Source organism: Leptodactylus fuscus, chromosome 6 (assembly GCF_031893055.1).
Source record: "Leptodactylus fuscus isolate aLepFus1 chromosome 6, aLepFus1.hap2, whole genome shotgun sequence".
Lineage (NCBI taxonomy): Eukaryota > Metazoa > Chordata > Amphibia > Anura > Leptodactylidae > Leptodactylus > Leptodactylus fuscus.
The window spans coordinates 155,725,878-155,742,034 of NC_134270.1; the positions used below are offsets into that span (position 1 = coordinate 155,725,878).

Below are 16,157 nucleotides of genomic sequence, written 5' to 3' on the forward strand. Positions count from 1 at the left end.
CCTTCAAGGCAGTTGTCAGGGAGATAAGGATCGGGCAGTTGGATTTCAGCTACCTGATCTTTTTGGGAGATAAGCGTTGTCTTCCTGACAGTTCTGTATACAGACAAGGGTTTGTGTATGTGTATAGGGAGTCAGGTAAGATTGCCATCAGCATAGCAGGCATTCAGCTATCAGCTATCTAATATGTATGGCTGGCAATAGACTGTAACCAATATCGTACTGTGCAAAAGTTTCAGGCAGGTGCGGAAAACGGCTGCAAAGTAAGAATGGTTTCAGACACCGAAGGGTTAATAGTTCATTAAATGATTGGAAAAAAAATAGAAATGTAAATCCTATCAATATTTGGTGCGACCTTGAAGTGCTGATATGTCCCCCACAGATATAGCCCTGATCTCATCATCATCATCATTCAATCTGTCTGGGATTACTTGAAGACACAGACGGATTGCAGCAAGCAACATCCATAGAAGAGCTGGGCTTAGTTTTTCAAGATGGCGGGAACAACCTCCCTGCCGAGTTCTGCCAAAAACTGTCTGCAAGTACCGAGAAGAACTGATGGAAGGCAAAGGGCAAAGGTCACACCGAATATTGATGGGGTTTACATTTCTCTTTTCTTCATTGACTTCATTTTGCTAATTCACAAAAAGTAACGATTAACCCTTCTATTACTTTGCAGCATTTTACCCACACCCACCATTGCGCAGTACTTGGTTTGGCCGAGTGTGCATGTGTTCTTAAGAGGAAGAAGGATATAAGTCACTGCCCTACACCCCGGGGAGAAGGTTTTTTCCCTATGTGATCACAGAGATCTAACGTGTTGAAATCTAACATGCCCAATTCTTCTACTCTCCAACAAGAACGTCCCAAACACCCTACATGGTCAGCTGGTATCACCAAAATCTGTGGGTTCGATCCCCACGTGTCCTGTGTCTGTGACCTGTCCGGTAGAAGCCATGGAGATGTCTGCTGAACGTCTCACAGACAGAAAGCTCTAATAATAAGATATTCATGGCTGTGGTCAGAGCGGCCGCACTCCAGGGACCGCTCTACAGTATATTGACCACTATGGAGATCCCGGGTTACCAGACCACTGTCTGCATCTTCTTATCTTCTCCATTTGTCACGGCATTCAACTGTCCATGATCACTTGTGGTCGTATCATACATGAGCGTGTTAACCACATATAGATCTTACACACGCGATAGCAGTCAGCCAATAGAGGGGTATACAGTATACACATATATACACGAGCATGTGCGACTCGGCAAGTAATGGAGGACAGAGAAAGACATGAACTAAAGGAAAGGATCAAAAAGTCATAAGCCCCTCCATCTATTATCTGGGGAGAGTCCGGAGGCCCCAATACACATTAGATGGACCCCTATCGAAATCAACTGGTTGGATCAACATACATCTAATGTACAGTATAGGACCAGCTATAGCAGTAGTTGACGACTCATACAAACGCTCACTCCCGATAATCAGCCTAATAGCACAGACGGTCACCCAATGATGTCATCGGTGTCTGCGGGTCACATGCTCATCATTCGCTGGTAGTATATCACCCTGTGTAATAAGGACTGTGCTGCCGGCAATGTAAGTACACTCTTATACTGACCATACAACTTCAATAGCAATGGCGTAACTAAAGTCTTGTGTGCCCCGGTGCAATCTTTTGTTCGAGGCCCCCTACCTAAGATAGTGATGGTTACGGGTGCTAAGGAGTTGAATCCAGCCTTAGTGTGGTTCGGGTAATCTGTGGGTCTCCTTGGTTTACGGCCCAGATGGAAGCTGCAATCTCAACACTGTGACATTGCTCATGGGCCCCCCTAAGGCTCCTGGGCCCCCGAGTAACAAGTTACACCATATAATGATGGGATTTCCATTTATCTTTTCTTCATTCACTTCATTTTGTTCATTGATCAAAATGAATTATTAACCCTTTTATTTCTTAAAGCATTCTTACTAGAGATGAGCGAACACTAAAATGTTCGAGGTTCGAAATTCGATTCGAACAGCCGCTCACTGTTCGAGTGTTCGAATGGGTTCGAATGGGTTTCGAACCCCATTATAGTCTATGGGGAACATAAACTCGTTAAGGGGGAAACCCAAATTCGTGTCTGGAGGGTCACCAAGTCCACTATGACACCCCAGGAAATGATACCAACACCCTGGAATGACACTGGGACAGCAGGGGAAGCATGTCTGGGGGCATAAAAGTCACTTTATTTCATGGAAATCCCTGTCAGTTTGCGATTTTCGCAAGCTAACTTTTCCCCATAGAAATGCATTGGCCAGTGCTGATTGGCCAGAGTACGGAACTCGACCAATCAGCGCTGGCTCTGCTGGCTCCACACCAGTCTCCATTCAGGTCCGACCTTAGACTCCGCCTCCTCCGGCAGAGCCAGCGCTGATTGGCCGAAGGCTGGCCAATGCATTCCTATGCGAATGCAGACTTAGCAGTGCTGAGTCAGTTTTGCTCAACTACACATCTGATGCACACTCGGCACTGCTACATCAGATGTAGCAATCTGATGTAGCAGAGCCGAGGGTGCACTAGAACCCCTGTGCAAACTCAGTTCACGCTAATAGAATGCATTGGCCAGCGCTGATTGGCCAATGCATTCTATTAGCCCGATGAAGTAGAGCTGAATGTGTGTGCTAAGCACACACATTCAGCACTGCTTCATCACGCCAATACAATGCATTAGCCAGTGCTGATTGGCCAGAGTACGGAATTCGGCCAATCAGCGCTGGCTCTGCTGGAGGAGGCGGAGTCTAAGGTCGGACCTGAATGGAGACTGGTGTGGAGCGATCTTAGACTCCGCCTCCTCCAGCAGAGCCAGCGCTGATTGGCCGAATTCCGTACTCTGGCCAATCAGCACTGGCTAATGCATTGTATTGGCGTGATGAAGCAGTGCTGAATGTGTGTGCTTAGCACACACATTCAGCTCTACTTCATCGGGCTAATAGAATGCATTGGCCAGCGCTGATTGGCCGAATTCCGTACTCTGGCCAATCAGTGCTGGCCAATGCATTCTATTAGCTTGATGAAGCAGAGTGTGCACAAGGGTTCAAGCGCACCCTCGGCTCTGATGTAGCAGAGCCGAGGCTGCACAAGGGTTCAAGCGCACCCTCGGCTCTGATGTAGGAGAGCCGAGGGTGCACTTGAACCCTTGTGCACCCTCAGCTCTGCTACATCAGAGCCGAGGGTGCGCTTGAACCCTTGTGCACACTCTGCTTCATCAAGCTAATAGAATGCATTGGCCAGCGCTGATTGGCCAATGTATTCTATTAGCCTGATGAAGTAGAGCTGAATGTGTGTGCTAAGCACACACATTCAGCTCTACTTCATCGGGCTAATAGAATGCATTGGCCAGCGCTGATTGGCCAGAGTACGGAACTCGACCAATCAGCGCTGGCTCTGCTGGAGGAGGCGGAGTCTAAGATCGCTCCACACCAGTCTCCATTCAGGTCCGACCTTAGACTCCGCCTCCTCCAGCAGAGCCAGCGCTGATTGGCCGAATTCCGTACTCTGGCCAATCAGCACTGGCTAATGCATTGTATTGGCGTGATGAAGCAGTGCTGAATGTGTGTGCTTAGCACACACATTCAGCTCTACTTCATCGGGCTAATAGAATGCATTGGCCAATCAGCGCTGGCCAATGCATTCTATTAGCGTGAACTGAGTTTGCACAGGGGTTCTAGTGCACCCTCAGCTCTGCTACATCAGATTGCTACATCTGATGTAGCAGTGCCGAGTGTGCATCAGATGTGTAGTTGAGCAAAACTGACTCAGCACTGCTAAGTCTGCATTCGCATAGGAATGCATTGGCCAGCCTTCGGCCAATCAGCGCTGGCTCTGCCGGAGGAGGCGGAGTCTAAGGTCGGACCTGAATGGAGACTGGTGTGGAGCGATCTTAGACTCCGCCTCCTCCAGCAGAGCCAGCGCTGATTGGTCGAGTTCCGTACTCTGGCCAATCAGCGCTGGCCAATGCATTCTATTAGCCCGATGAAGTAGAGCTGAATGTGTGTGCTTAGCACAAACATTCAGCTCTACTTCATCAGGCTAATAGAATACATTGGCCAATCAGCGCTGGCCAATGCATTCTATTAGCTTGATGAAGCAGAGTGTGCACAAGGGTTCAAGCGCACCCTCGGCTCTGATGTAGCAGAGCTGGGGTGCACAAGGGTTCAAGTGCACCCTCGGCTCTCCTACATCAGAGCCGAGGGTGCGTTTGAACCCTTGTGCACACTCTGCTTCATCAAGCTAATAGAATGCATTGGCCAGCACTGATTGGCCAGAGTACGGAATTCGGCCAATCAGCGCTGGCCAATGCATCCCTATGGGAAAAAGTTTATCTCACAAAAATCACAATTACACACCCGATAGAGCCCCAAAAAGTTATTTTTAATAACATTCCCCCCTAAATAAAGGTTATCCCTAGCTATCCCTGCCTGTACAGCTATCCCTGTCTCATAGTCACAAAGTTCACATTCTCATATGACCCGGATTTGAAATCCACTATTCGTCTAAAATGGAGGTCACCTGATTTCGGCAGCCAATGACTTTTTCCAATTTTTTTCGATGCCTCCGGTGTCGTAGTTCCTGTCCCACCTCCCCTGCGCTGTTATTGGTGCAAAAAAGGCGCCAGGGAAGGTGGGAGGGGAATCGAATTTTGGCGCACTTTACCACGTGGTGTTCGATTCGATTCGAACATGGCGAACACCCTGATATCCGATCGAACATGTGTTCGATAGAACACTGTTCGCTCATCTCTAATTCTTACCTTTTGCACCGTTTTTTCCACACCTCCCTGAAACTTTTGCACATTGTGTTACATGACCATGGTTGGATGCAGGTTGTGCAAACTGCCTTGCACAATATTCACCACGGTCATAGCGTGACCATCCTACATCACTGCGATATTATGCAAAGTCTGCAATTTCTGCCTTATTTCTGCAATATCAAACCTTGTGGGATTCGGCACACTCCTACAGAAACAACTGTCATCCATTCTGTACATTGTATTGTGGCTCTAGAAATGCGTGGAAAGTTAATACTGCTATTATACTGCTGTCATGTGACAGCAGCCGTTTCAATTGACTTGTAATTGATGCTTGACAGCATCTCACCGCACAGCCCGGATTATGGCAGGTATATAGGGTTGTATAGTATTGTTACATTCCTATGGGTTACAATATACTAAGTGCATCATCCTACAATTAAAGTAATGTCTGCATAGTCTACATAGAGCGATGTCAAATGCAACAAAACCATTTGTCCCTACTTTTCGCCTGAATCCCTCTTTTCTCCTTAAATATCCCATCTTTTGATATTGGAAATAGATGTGATTTAAAGGGGTTGTCCCGGATCGGAAGGTACGTGATACCGACAACCTATTCGCTGGATAGGTCATCATTATTAGATCAGTTGGAGGTGACAACAGGACCCCACCCTGACACTATGGGTGCAGAGCTGCATTTCCATGCCTCACCACTAGAGTGTACAGAAGATAAACTGTATACAGTGTACAAGACTCAGTACACTCTAGTTGTTGGAGCCTGGTACTGCAGCCTCACTCCCACTCACTTGCATAGGAGTAGAACAGCTAGTATATAGCTTCCAGCTGATCAGGACAGGTTCCAGGTACCAGATCCCTACTGATCTGATACTGATGTCCTGTCCTGTGAATTGGTCATTGGTATCAATTACCTTCAGATCCGGGACAATCCCTTTAATAAGATAGACTAGATTGTTCCAAAAACGAAATATCTGGTCCCTAATGGTATATATGACCTCATCCTATATAATACACCAAGCTCTAATATATAATAATATAATATAATAGTATTTGGAGTATTTTAGACTATATAATATCTATATTCATATTGTCCGTGCTAATATTTTAATATAATAAAAACTTATTCAAGCAGATAGACAGGCAACCCATTTGTAGACTTTCAGTGAACTATAAATGTCCCTCTTTGACCCAAAAAGTTGAGAGGTATATAGCTAGGCTAAAAAAATTCTATTCTGAAAAGTACAGGGCCCGGTTCACATCTGCGTTTGGGTTTCCATTCGGGTAGTCCGCTTGGGGACCCCCCCGACCCCCCCTGAAAGTGGCTACCTAAGGAAACACGCAGACCACATAGACTATAATGGGGTCCATGTGGTTTCCACTCTGTTTCTGCATGAAAAATGCGGAGAGAAAAAGCGCTGCTTGCAGGACTTTTGTTTCTACAGTTTTCACGCGGAGAGGGAAACGGAGTCCCCGAACGCAAATGTGAACCGGGCCTTAGACTAAAAAAATTCAATTCTGAAAAGTCCTGAAAGATGGAACCCTAGTCGTGGAATTGTTGCAATGCAATAGATATACACGAAACAATGTTGCAATAAAACATACACAAAGTGATATCACAATTGTTTCCATGTAAGGCCCGGTTCACATCTGCGTTTGGGTTTCCATTCAGGGAGTCTGCTTGGTGACCCCACAAACGGAAACCTATACGCATTAACAAGTGGTTACCTAAGGAAACCAACAGACCCTATAGACTATAATGGGGTCCATGTGGTTTCTGCACGAAACATGCGGAGAGAAAACTGCTGCTTGCAGGACTTTTCTCTCTCCATGTTTCATGCAGAAACCACACGGATCCCATTATAGTCTAGCAGTCCATGGATTTCCTAAGGTATATAGGTTTCCATTCGGGGGGTCCCCAAGCGTACCCTCTGAATGGAAACCCAAATTCAGATGTGAATCGGGCCTTAGACTAAAAAAATTTCTATTCTAAAAAGTACTGACAGATGGAACGGTAGTTGTGGAATTGTTGCAATGCAATAGATACACACGAGACAATGTTGCAATAAAACATACACAAAGTAATATAACAATTGTTTCCATATAAGAAAACTTAGTCATAGCAACCAGAAGAAGAGAAATATTTGTAATATTTGCCGTTTTACGTTCATTCACAAGTTTTCCATTACTATTCCCTTCCAGCAGAAGGTATACATTCGGAGATTATGTAACAAGCACTTTTCATCCTATGGGGCCTCAAGTGCTGTATTCCGAAAATTCAGGTCTCAATATGCACAAAGAAGGCAAGTCAGAACGCAACAAGCATTCCCAGCGACTGTTCACTTAGGAAAGTGTATGGGGAGGGCGAGGGTTTAACCCCTCATTCGCCCACAGGCATGGTCCCTATAGAAGTCCACCACTGTCTCCTATAAAGGTGAGTGACAGCGGAGGGGGCATGGAAATCCTCAGCCCTGGTGAAACAAAGCTCATTGCCAGAGGGATGGGCGACACTGTGTGCATTTTCCTACATGGACAGTAAAATAAAGTGTTAAAAGCTGTGAGAGATTGGCTCCCAAGCCCAGCCCTCCTGCTTTCCAATCACTGACATCATACAGAGAGGGGGAGGGAGGGAGAACTGCAAGAGTCACACAGGGGAAGGCAGGCAGGCAGGCAGGCAGGCAGGCTGGAGCAAGGGACTCAGCTAGAGACACACAAAGTGCAAAGTGTCCAAGGAACCGGGCTCTGCACAAGGCAAGTGCTCTGCAGGACTGAAGAGACATCACTGCAGCACCAAGACCCCAAGGCTCCCACTCATGGACAGCATGAGCGAAAAAAGCTGAAAAACATTTGTTTTAGAGGGGGGAAAGCTCTTGGGGGTGCAGGAAGCTGGGGAAATTGCTGTGTATGGTAAGCTGTCTCCCCGGGGTGGAGAAGAAGGGGGATGTGTGGATGCCTTCTCCCTTGTCCCACTAGTTAGCTAGGGCTGCCGAAAAAGGATCTCGCACATGCAAAGGGAATTTTACCATTCTGCATTGCTGTTACATGTCCCTGGAAGAGGATAAGAGGGTGGAGAGTGTCTCTAAGTTGCTCCTGCTTTAGATCCGTGGATTTGATGCTTATCCGGTGGATTATGGCTCCAGATCGGAAGGGATCCTGCTGCTGTGGCTGCTTGTGGTGGCCGCTGACAGTCGGCTTCATCGTCGCTTCGGTCTTCCAAGGTGAGACAAACTTTCATTTGCGGTAATCGTCTAATGAAGTCTGTTCCCGGGCGTGCGGGGGGGGAATGGGATGCTTTATTGGGATGGAGGAAGGAGACACCACTTCATCCTATGGAGAAGAGAACTAGAATGAATGATACGTAAGAGTCTAGTCTACCGGTACTGAAACAGACTCCTGTGCCATACAAAGGAGGAAAGAGAGTCTAGGTGGACTCTTGGGATGTGAGTCATGCAGATAGAGCCGCCACTACAGCACTGGGTTATGTTCATACTATAGCACCCCATACTGAAGAATACACCCTAAAAAGTCATGGCCGGGATCAATCCATCATTTAGAATAGGATCATATGCCAGCGGCCACCTCAAAGGGCATGAGCAGACAAGACACTGGCTCGATTTTGCGTCATTGAATAATTGGCATCCTGGTTTCAGTCCTCGTGCCATCTCTAGGGACAGGCGGTCACACTTGTTGGCCACTTAATTCCTGATGTTTATTTTTGTAGGATCAACAGGTTGGCTTGGTGCAGGAGGGCAACATACCACATCCACCTTATGTCATGTGTCATCGTGAACTAGACCTACATGATGATAGCTGACACTTGTCAGTGACCATAACACGTAACTTTTATGTTAGTATGGAGAGTGCCTGCTACTGCGCTAGAACCGCTGGGTAACTCCGCAGAACAGGATTGTGCTGTTCCCTGGGCTGGAAAATCAAACTAGAGGCAAAATTGAATCTCTATGTGATGTGACCCCTATTGGGGGAGGGAGGGTACAATAGACATCTATGCCAGCCAATATGGAGAATGAATCCTCCCTCCCCCTGCCACAATAACATCAACATAGGGGGGAGTACTGCCCAGGGGTTCGCTCCTTTTTGACATGGGGGCAGGAGATCGAATTAATGTTAGCAGGGTGATCATGCAGAAGATGGGATTCAGATGTAGGGTGTGCATTACGCAGTTTGGGCTCCTCAGATGCAAACTAGTTCCGCCCCTGTAAAGTTTGTGACTACAGACCAAAGACGCTGTCAAAATCCTTTTCACCATTGACTCTTTAAGAGGCAATTGTCTCAATTCTCTGCCAGTCTGAAGCCTGGCACGGTGGAGAGGAGACGGTCGTCTGGTCGTAGGTTGTCTGTTCACTGTTGTTCCAGTAGATCCAAAAAGAAGGAAAAATATCAAAGAAAGATTGATACTTTCTCTCTTTTGTATCCATTCCTGCATTCCAAAAACTGCCTGTGTGACTATGGAGATCTAGAGACGTATACTAGAGAGATGGAGGCAAGGTGCAGAGTATGGAAGGGAACAATGACACACCAGACATGGCTAAAGCTCTAGTCAGACTTGCCTTTCTGTACAATGGACTTGTGTCATTCAGTGTATTTCTATGGGATCTGAATTCATTACCATTAAATTTATCAATTGTGACTTTTGGGGGAGATCAGATAACCTTCTCTATTTCCTGTCCTATTAATATGGAGGTCTACCGAAGTGGGTGGGCTGGTTACAGATAGCGCCCGGGTCCCTGGATGTAGGTAGAATAGAAGAGACATAACAATTATTTTGGCACCTCCATTCGACCATCTTGTGTCCATGGATATGTCCTGACGTTCTCATGTGGCAGACACCAAGGGAAAGAAGGATCGGGCTGTTGGGTTTCGATGTGACAAATTCTTTTGTTCTTAATAGGGATAAACTACTGTCCGAGCTTAGCATGCATGTGTATGGGGGATCAGGAGGAATAGATGGTAGACAGACAGGGAGTGCATGTGTATGGGAAGATTGGGAGGAATGAATGGTAGACAGACAGGGAGTGCATGTGTATGGGGGATCAGGAGGAATAGATGGTAGACAGACAGGGAGTGCATGTGTATGGGAAGATTGGGAGGAATGAATGGTAGACAGACAGGGAGTGCATGTGTGTGGGGGATCAGGAGGAATAGATGGTAGACAGACAGGGAGTGCATGTGTATGGGGGGATTGGGAGGAGTAGCTGTTGACAAACCAAATGTGCATGAGTTTGGGGGGTTTAGTGGCAGAGATGTGGGCAGATTTCAACGGGATGTCAGAAAAACAGGGCATGCATGTGTATAGGGGTCAGGAGGAATAGTCAGCAAACATGGCATGCATGTGTATAGGGGTCAGGAGGAATAGTCAGTAAACAGGGCATGCATGTGTATAAGGGAGTCAGGAGGAATAGTCAGTAAACAGGGCATGCATATGTATAGGGGATTCAGGAGGAATAGCTTTTGGTTGACTCAAGTCTGCATTGGGGTGTCATATGAGATAGCTGTTACCCAAACCAAACATGTATGTTTTTGGGGGGTGGGGTTGCATGGAAAAGCTGATGGACAAATCCAGTTTGCATGTGTATAGGAAGGTAGAATGAATATCTGTCAACTGAACTGAGCATGCATGTGCTTACAGGGGTCTAGAGCAATAGCTATCGGCTCAACTGAGTGCACATGAGTATGAGGAGGTCAAGAGAAAGAGCTGTCAGTTAAACTGAGCATGCAAGTGTATAGGGAGATCAAAGGGAACTGCTGTTGACTGATCTGAGCATGCATGTGTATAATGGGGTGGTATGGCATAGTGGTCAGCTGAATGCGGCTATGTAAAGTGTATGGCCAGCTTTAGAAGGGATCATCCGATCCTCACCACTAGATCCTTACATATTGGAGAACAGAGCTATAGACATGTCCGTTCATGGTGACCAGACACTAGTAAGCAGATGACTACAGGGATGCTGCACCCAGTGCTGTATACTCTATGTACTCTACATTGTACTTTCTGCCCTATATTACTAGAAAGCCTTGCAGCTGTATGAATGGAGACTTGCGCCACGCTTTGCATCTACTTGTATCAGAATTGAGCTGTAATATTCAGGATTCTTTCTATAAGTGACCACGAATACAAGTCAAGTGACGTGGACCGAGGATGTAAAGTGACATAACCCGATAATCTGACTATTACGAGCCCTAGTCACACCATGAACATTGGCTGGCAGTTTAACTCTTCGTACACCGGGGCTGCTGAATCATTAGCAGTCAGACAATGACCGGTCCTCTGCACATAATTCATCACATCCTATGAGATCCTTGTGGTGAAGTTTCTCATTGGAATGAAGGCTATATCAGGAAGTGAATGACGCTGTGGCGCATAAAGGGTTAAAGGCGATATCCTCAATGGCTAGAAATAAATCCAGGGCTCTTATCATCACCATAAATCCTATTAATGATTCTCCCCTGATTGGCCGGTGATCCCACCGCGCCGGTATGTTGATCAGCCTCTACAGGTGGCGGCGTAGAGCAGCAATCATGTCATTATTACATGGCCGGTGCATTGTTAGGCAGCACAGCAGGACACAAAGGTCAGCAAAGCTCTGGGGTATTTGCATAGTGCGGAGGGTCGCTGTAGTAGCCAGAGTGACCTCTAGGGGACATGAAAGATAGTATTTGCAAATATGCCTTATATCTGCAAAAGCGAGGAGAACACCACCCCCATATCCAGGCTAGATACCCCGTTTTACCATATATTAGGTATACTGGTCATCTTCTCCTTAAAAGTCTAGGATGCGACATCAACTAGAGATGTAGCAGTGCTGACTGTGTCAGGATATACAAGTCTCCAAGTTATTGCATTAGATTTAACCATCTGATGATAACAAACTCAGCACTGCTACATCATAAAGCGACACATAATATAAAATATATCGAATGCATAAGACGTCTCATAACACGAAATCTCTCAAATGCATGGGTGGATTGGCCCAGGCCCCAGAGGTGGCCCGGATACACCGCCTCTGCAGTTGTCATGACAGACTCCTCCAGTCAGTAATGGTTGGTAAACTCCCTCATCTTATTCCCCTGACAAGCCGAACAACACATCTCTGTGTCTGTACTTCTCCCTGGCAGAAGACACGGCGGCTCTGCATCTCTACTACAGTTCTCTGCTGCGACCCAGTGTCTAGGCTGAAGCACAAAACAAGCCGACAGACGCTGTATACATGTATACTATCCTATGTCGCCTGCAGAGTCCATCACGTGGATGTCGTAGGCTTCTGTGCAATATACACATGTGTATGTACATGTGCTGCAGTCATGGTGGTTTTTAATATTTGTGCTTCTTTGCTACTGCTGTGACTAGACCATGCACTGTTGGTAATGTGGTATTAAAGGAGATTTTCTCACTTAAAGGGAACGTGTTCCATTGTATATTCTATATGCTAGCAGTATGTTATAGAGCAGGAGGAGCTGAGCAGATTGATATATAACATAGTGGGAAAAGGTTCAGTATAACTTGTAGTTTAGTCATTTTCTCTGTCTGTACTATGGAGTCCAGTGGGCGGAGCTAATCTGTGACTGATGTCAATAGTCATAGGGTCATAGGAAAGGGTTGTCACTCACTTAGGAGCAGGACTCCTAGACATGGAAAGAGCAATAAAACCATATATATATATACATATATATATGTATATATATCGATCTGCTCAGCTCCTCCTACTCTGTAACATATTCCATATACAATATGATCGGTTCCCTTTCAAAGGAAGCCACCAGACCCCAGCATATCAATAAATAGGTCAGGGTCACCTGAATCAAACAGCGTCTCCCCCTTGTGAATTGCTGCCTCCATTGCCAAGATATCGCTGTTTTCAAGATACCAATGAGGTCTTTGGAGCAATAAGGGTGTTGCCATTGCTCCAAAGACGTAAACCGCAACACTCTCGATACTTCAAAGGCTAATTTGCATATTGCAATGGAGGCAGCGATTCACAACGGGAAACACTATTTGATTCAAATGACCCTAACCTATCAATCTGCAGGGCTCGGTTCTGAGGACACTCCCTTTAAGAGCTTAAAGGCATATCACCAGGCTATTCCATAAATATGTGGTTGGTCCAGGACCAATCTCTATGACCCCAGCCTTAGTGGCTAGGAATAACCCATGCCCCTTTAGCTCTTGCAGGCATTTGCTGTTACATATAGTCCATATAATACTTTAGTATAACAATGTGGCCTCCAAAAATCTACCATCAAAAAAAAGGGCACAACATTTTACCAGCACTAGCAATTGGTGGAGATTCGCAGTAGTCTGCTGTCATTCATTCAAGTTGGCCAAACTCAAAGGGGTTGTTCATGATTAGAAATAACATGGCAGCTTTATAGCATGAACAGCGCCATACCTGTCTCCAAGGTTGTGTGTGGTATTGAAACTCTGTTTCATTTAATTCAATGTTCCTGAGCTGCAATACCAGACATAACCCATGGACAGGTATGGCGCTGTTTCTGGAAACCAGGTTTTCCTAATATATTTCTATTGATACTTTGCATTTTTAGCACTGCCTGTATACTGAATGGCTGGGGGGCAATAAGACTCCTCTACCGGTGAGTTGTCTCATCTGAAAATAGAAAGATCAGGCATGTTGAAATTCGACTACCTGATCCTTCTTTCTCCTGACTTCTACCTTTCAAGGAAATTCAGAAGTCTTCCATACACAAGAAATGGTGAGCCGGTGACACTCAAGGTGTCCGGCCATCTTAATATAGTCCAATGTCCATATTATTGTCCAAAAACCTATGCGGCATGACAAACCTATTCAATATGGAGAGTCATAAGCAGCCCATACACATTACGCTAGGTTCTCACTAGCGTTTGGGTTTCCGCCTTTTGGGTACACGAAAGACAGAAACCCTAAAAAGTAGTTACACACAGACACCCGCGGACCCCATAGACTTGCAGGACTTTTCTCTCGGCCAATTTTAAGAGGAATCTGAGACAGAGAGGGTCGAACACTAGTGTGAACCTAGAATTAGATGTACGCTGGTGAACCAGATTTAGCCCCTCATCTAACGGGTATGTGACCCTTCCAGGATAGTCGAGAGGACCCTTTTACGTATTCGATGGCCAACCAAACCCCCGGAAATCTTCAGGGTCAGCTAACATAGGACACATTCACATCTGCGTTGGAGACTCTGTTGCAGTGTGTGTCCTAAAGCGCCAGATCCTAATATAGTTAATGGGGTCCATTGGACTCCATAGGTGACCGTGGTTGTTGTGGGGGTTGGCCTATCCATCCCAATGGATCAGAACAAGGGAAAGGCCAATGCTAGTGTGAACCGAGTGTGATATGTTGGGCATCAGTTGCCTGATCCTTGTGTTCATGGGTACATATGCCACTGGCCGACATGTCTGGTGTATAGGGAGATGGGGTGAAACATTAAGTCCAATTCTTAGATACATGTGGACAAGAAGTGGTGAGCTCATGATCTAAACTCCATCGATTTTCCCCCGCACATCAGCAATGTACTGTGCAACCTCCAGACTAATAGATCAGGTCACACGTCACTAATATACCCTGACATGCAAAGTAATACGGAGAGCCGCACAATAGGAGGACTGTAAAGAGACAAACTGCAAGCTCACTGCATCTTGCATTGTGTCCAGGTGCGGGAAAGAGAAAAAACAGCCTGCAGTCAGAGGCAGACACAACAATGGCACGCAGGGACACACAGACAAACCAAGGGGTGACACAAATGCCTGGATTAGACAGATGGAGTCTGAGATGCAGGGCGTTCATGCTGGGGATTAGAGTGTGCGAGGATATCGGCTATACGCTATAATGAACGCTATTCACACAGCTATTACATGTAGCAGAGCTGAGAGTGTTGTATGTTGTTTTAGAGGTTATTTTGTAGCCCCATATCCAAGAGACTGTCTCGAGATCAATACCTATCCATTTGGTGTTTCATTGCAGTGGGGTGCCATAAATGGGGGCCTGCCAAATAGAGTACTGGTGGAGACAGTGCTTGGCTATATGAGTCAGTCGGAGCCACAGGACACGTGCTCTAATGCCACCCCATATATAAAGAGCACATTGGTGCCCACTAGTCAGGTTCCCAGCACTAGCACCATCAGTGATCAGCCCCTTATCAGAAACCCCCTCTATCTAAGCGAGGTATCACAAAATGCAGTTCTAAAGGGGTTAAAAGACAGGAGAGGGGATAAGTTTCTGATCAAAAAATTGGGGCTCCAGCATGTCATCCATGGCCAACGCCTATACTCCACTCACTTCTATGGGACTTCCATCCTTCCCATAGAAGTGAAGGACATGGCCAAGAATGGACGCCATTGCTCCAGTTACATGAGACATTTGGAAGCCCCATAATCGGAAGAGGTTAAGCCACCAACAATTGGGACTGAATGTTATTCGTGATCGAACCTCTTTAAAAGAAATGTATGGAGAATATACAAAAATAGGTCATCTGTCCCATAAATGGCCAGTGTGGGTGTACAGATAGTCCTCGGCAGTGGCAGGTATATAGCATGAAGGCACAGATATACAGGTTTATTATCCGGTGCACAATACACAGGGATACAAGCCCGTGGCACGGCGCCAGGGAATAACCTGACGGGTGACTCTCTGGAGTTAATCCAACAAAGGCCGAATCTCTTGTATATTTGGTATTGTGTCTTTTTTTTTCTATAAGGAGGTTTAGCCGTAAAATATTCTTGGGATGGAATAGCCTCGAAGATTTTCAATAAGCGTTTAACAATGATTCTGCTGGTATCAGCACAACCGGCTCATGTGCGGCGAGCAATTACATCGCTCATGTTGATGAAAGACTCGCGAACCTAAAATACGACCTACACCAGAAGAGAAAATTCTCATAAAAAACACTTACACCGTGTATACGACACGTATAGGTAACATTATCCACCTCGCTGCAGTCCTGAAAAGAGGAGCTCTGCCATTATATACAACCTTAAAGGGGTTGTCTGATTTAGAACTTAATGGGGGCGGGGGGGATCTGGGGCACTGTCTATTTAATGTCTAGAGCACAGATTGGCCTATAGATTACACAAAGAACCATTGAGAATTTGTGTAATGCTATATTTGTCCTGCGGTGGCACTGCAGTGAAATTGAGCAGTGGGTGTTAGCAGTTGGGGGCGTGTCTCTGTCCAATCAGCACTAAGAGAATATAGAGACACACCCCCAACCACAATCGGTTGTCAATTTATACATACATATAACACAGGTATAAGAAAGGATGCCCTAAAATTCATGGAGTGATGGGTTCTCTTTAATCTGTATCCAATAATCCCCAAAAACAAACAGAATTGAAATATAAAA

At 45.9% G+C, this 16,157-nt stretch overlaps 1 protein-coding gene across 4 annotated transcripts in view; it reads left to right on the forward strand.

Annotated features, from left to right (window-relative positions):
- The first annotated feature begins 7,437 nt into the window (after nt 1-7,437).
- NECTIN1 (nectin cell adhesion molecule 1) overlaps nt 7,438-16,157 on the forward strand; it is a 183,493-nt gene continuing 174,773 nt past the window's right edge. For all 4 annotated transcript variants that reach the window (XM_075277722.1, XM_075277724.1, XM_075277725.1 and 1 more), the window contains exon 1: nt 7,438-8,020. In XM_075277722.1, coding sequence (XP_075133823.1) covers nt 7,915-8,020 — 106 coding nt within the window. In that variant the 5' untranslated portion in view covers nt 7,438-7,914. The remainder of the gene's footprint in view (nt 8,021-16,157) is intronic.